General features: G+C 60.8%; 1 protein-coding gene across 1 annotated transcript in view; it reads right to left on the bottom strand.

The window, feature by feature from the left end:
- Nucleotides 1–2,610, bottom strand: part of LOC105004623 (voltage-dependent N-type calcium channel subunit alpha-1B) — a gene marked incomplete at its 5' end in the record, with an annotated part of 57,622 nt that overhangs the window by 53,500 nt on the left and 1,512 nt on the right. Inside the window, 2 exons of the mRNA XM_010862294.1 lie at nt 812–871; nt 1,155–1,284. Of these exons, the coding sequence (XP_010860596.1) occupies nt 812–871; nt 1,155–1,284 (190 nt within the window). The remainder of the gene's footprint in view (nt 1–811; nt 872–1,154; nt 1,285–2,610) is intronic.

Raw genomic sequence — 2,610 nt, 5'->3', positions numbered from 1 at the left:
GACTGGCTGAGATCCTGCCGGGCCTCCAGCTCCTCTGGAGCCTGAGTGAGTCTCCTCCTCGCTGGGCTCCAGGCACACCGGCCCCGAGCTCACCGCCTGCAGACCCTCGGAGGGTCAGCCCCGCTGGGCAGGACGTGCTGTGGAGCTGCCCTTCTGCAGCGGTGACTTCTGGAGGTGTCTTCCTGTTTCTGGGCCTCAGTGTCCTTGTTTGTAAAATGCAGTAGCACCTCCCCCAGGGATTCACAAGAGAAGTGGAGTGAGCACGCACAGAAGCCACCCGAGCCACCACGCGAGCACGCCCTCCCTCCTCGAGCTGCACCTTGGGGACGCGCACAGGCCCTCGGGGGCACCGAGGACCAGGGCCACACAGCAGGCCGTGCTTCACCTGCAGTCAGGCACCGGGAGTCCTCGCCGCCCACCTGCTGCAAGCTTTGAGCCTTGAGGCCACCATCCTGTCCTCACTCTCCTTCCTCTACTGAGGTCCCGGCCTCCCTCTCTGCTGAGACAACCCCGCACGACCTGGGCTCATACCACACAGGAGGGGGAAGCCTGTCTGCCTCAGAGAGAAGGGTCTCTGTCAGCAGGTAGTGGAGACCAGGCCCAGCGCTCACGAGCTCTCCTGAGGCTGATATAACACTGTGGGGAATCCTCAGCACATGTGACCTCGTGTCTCCACAAAACACAACCTCCGCAGGTGGGCTCGTCACCCACACGTGTGCACGCCCACGGCACGCTCGCCACATGCCTTCATCTCAGTCACGAGGGGGGATGAGCAAAGCCCTGCAGTCACCAAGGCAACCACACGTCTCACCTTTATCACCATCTCAAAGGTGAAGACACCTGTGAAGATGTAGTCCATGTACTTCAGCACCTGGAACCAAAAAGAGGCTTTTTTCAAGGGCAAGGCAGGAAGCTTGAGCCGGGGCCAGTTCAGCAACTCCATGTCTTCTTCCAGGAGCCTGAACAGATAACCCATCAGCCTGGGGTCATGGGGAAGTGAGGGGAGGCTTGGCCAGCGTCCCATGGGAGGGTCCCCTTCAGGGACGGTCTTCACTGCATCCTGGACACATCCCCAGACCTTCAGCCCCACACTCTGATGGGCAGACAGGGCCCTGACAGCACCAGCCCCTCCACAGCCCAACAGCAGCACTCACGTTGTTCCTGGGCGAGTCTGTCTGCACAGGATCCTCCGCGGCCAGGGCAATGCTACTCAGGGCAATGACCACGAGAATGACCATCTCGAAGTACCGCATGGTCACAATGTAGTGGCAGAAGCGGCGGAGCCTGGAAGGCAAAGCACGGGTCAACACAGGCTGATGGAGGGCCGGGCCGGCCCCTCCCCACGGAAAGAGCTGAGTTCTGCTAAACGTCCCTCTGTTCAGGTGACAGCAGCCAGGTGACTGATGGGGACTAAATTCCTGGGAGTGAACGGGAGTGGTGGAAGGCTACAGAAACCCCAGGCAGGGCCAGCCACCGTGGCTCACAGGCCAAGTTGGTCTGGCCCTTTTGCTACAGTTAGTTCCACTGGGGGCCAGCCAGGGCTGCCTGTCTATGTGCTGTGGGGCTACCATGCCCTGGACAGGCTTCCAGCTCTGCTGTGGGTGGGGTAGGAGCCGAGCACCAACAGTCCCCGAGTAGCCCTTCTTGAACCCCAGTGCTGGGCGTGGCACCCTCATCTGAGCTCACAGAGATGCGTGTGCACACCTGCCCCTCAGTCACCTGTCTGCCTCCACTCGCTAGTCAGCACCACCGATGACTGTTCTGGTCTGTTCAGGTACATCCTGGCCTGGGACACAGTGGTGACCAAGATACCACTGAACAGCGCAGACAGAAATCAATAGGAGATGCTCAGATGTTGACAAACGCTACGACACAGCAGGAGACGGTGACCAGCAAGGCCTCCCAGGGGGACAGTGAAGCCAAGCCTGGGTGACAAGCACACCGCACAGACAGCACTTCTGCCCCCTCAAGAGACGTGCTCTCAGCCCCTCCTGCCCCCACGGGCTCGGCCTCCGCCCGCCAGCCCCTGCCACCTCTCCTCTCACCAGCACCGTGTTCCCAGGGACACCACGTCTCTGTCCCTTCCTGTCTGCTCCTCGTCCCAACCACCGCTTCCCAGCTGTAGCCCCCTCACCCCCAAGCTGCTCCTCCAAGCCCCCGCATGCCCTGCTGGCACATCTCCCTCCAAACTGAGACGCTTTCCTTCCACCCCCACGACACTCCATCGCAGGCTTTCTTCCGTCCCAGCCCCTCTTTCTTTCGAAGCAACACTACCAGTCCATCTTGTGGCTGAGTTTCCACCCCTCCTCAGACCCTCAAGTTCTGCTGGCCACATGCCACCCGCCAGCTTCCCCGGGCTCCGGGGCACAGCCAGGCCTCCAGCCATCAAGCAGAAACCCTGGCTGTCATCCTTCACAACGCTGCCCCCTTCCACCTCTATTTTGCCCTCAAATCCTGCAGATTCTGCCTCTAAAATTCCTCTCCAAGCGCTTCACTCCCAAACCTCTCCACTCTGAGCACCCTCCTCCAATCGCCACGACCACCTTCCAAACGGTCTCTCTGTCTCATCTCCATTCTCCCCACCAAAGGGCTCCAGTGCAGTCTGACCGA

This window comes from Bison bison, unplaced genomic scaffold, assembly GCF_000754665.1.
Source record: "Bison bison bison isolate TAMUID 2011002044 unplaced genomic scaffold, Bison_UMD1.0 scf7180017858072, whole genome shotgun sequence".
Lineage (NCBI taxonomy): Eukaryota > Metazoa > Chordata > Mammalia > Artiodactyla > Bovidae > Bison > Bison bison.
The sequence above is the reverse complement of the archived record's forward strand: the minus strand, read 5'-3'. Positions and strand labels throughout refer to the sequence as shown.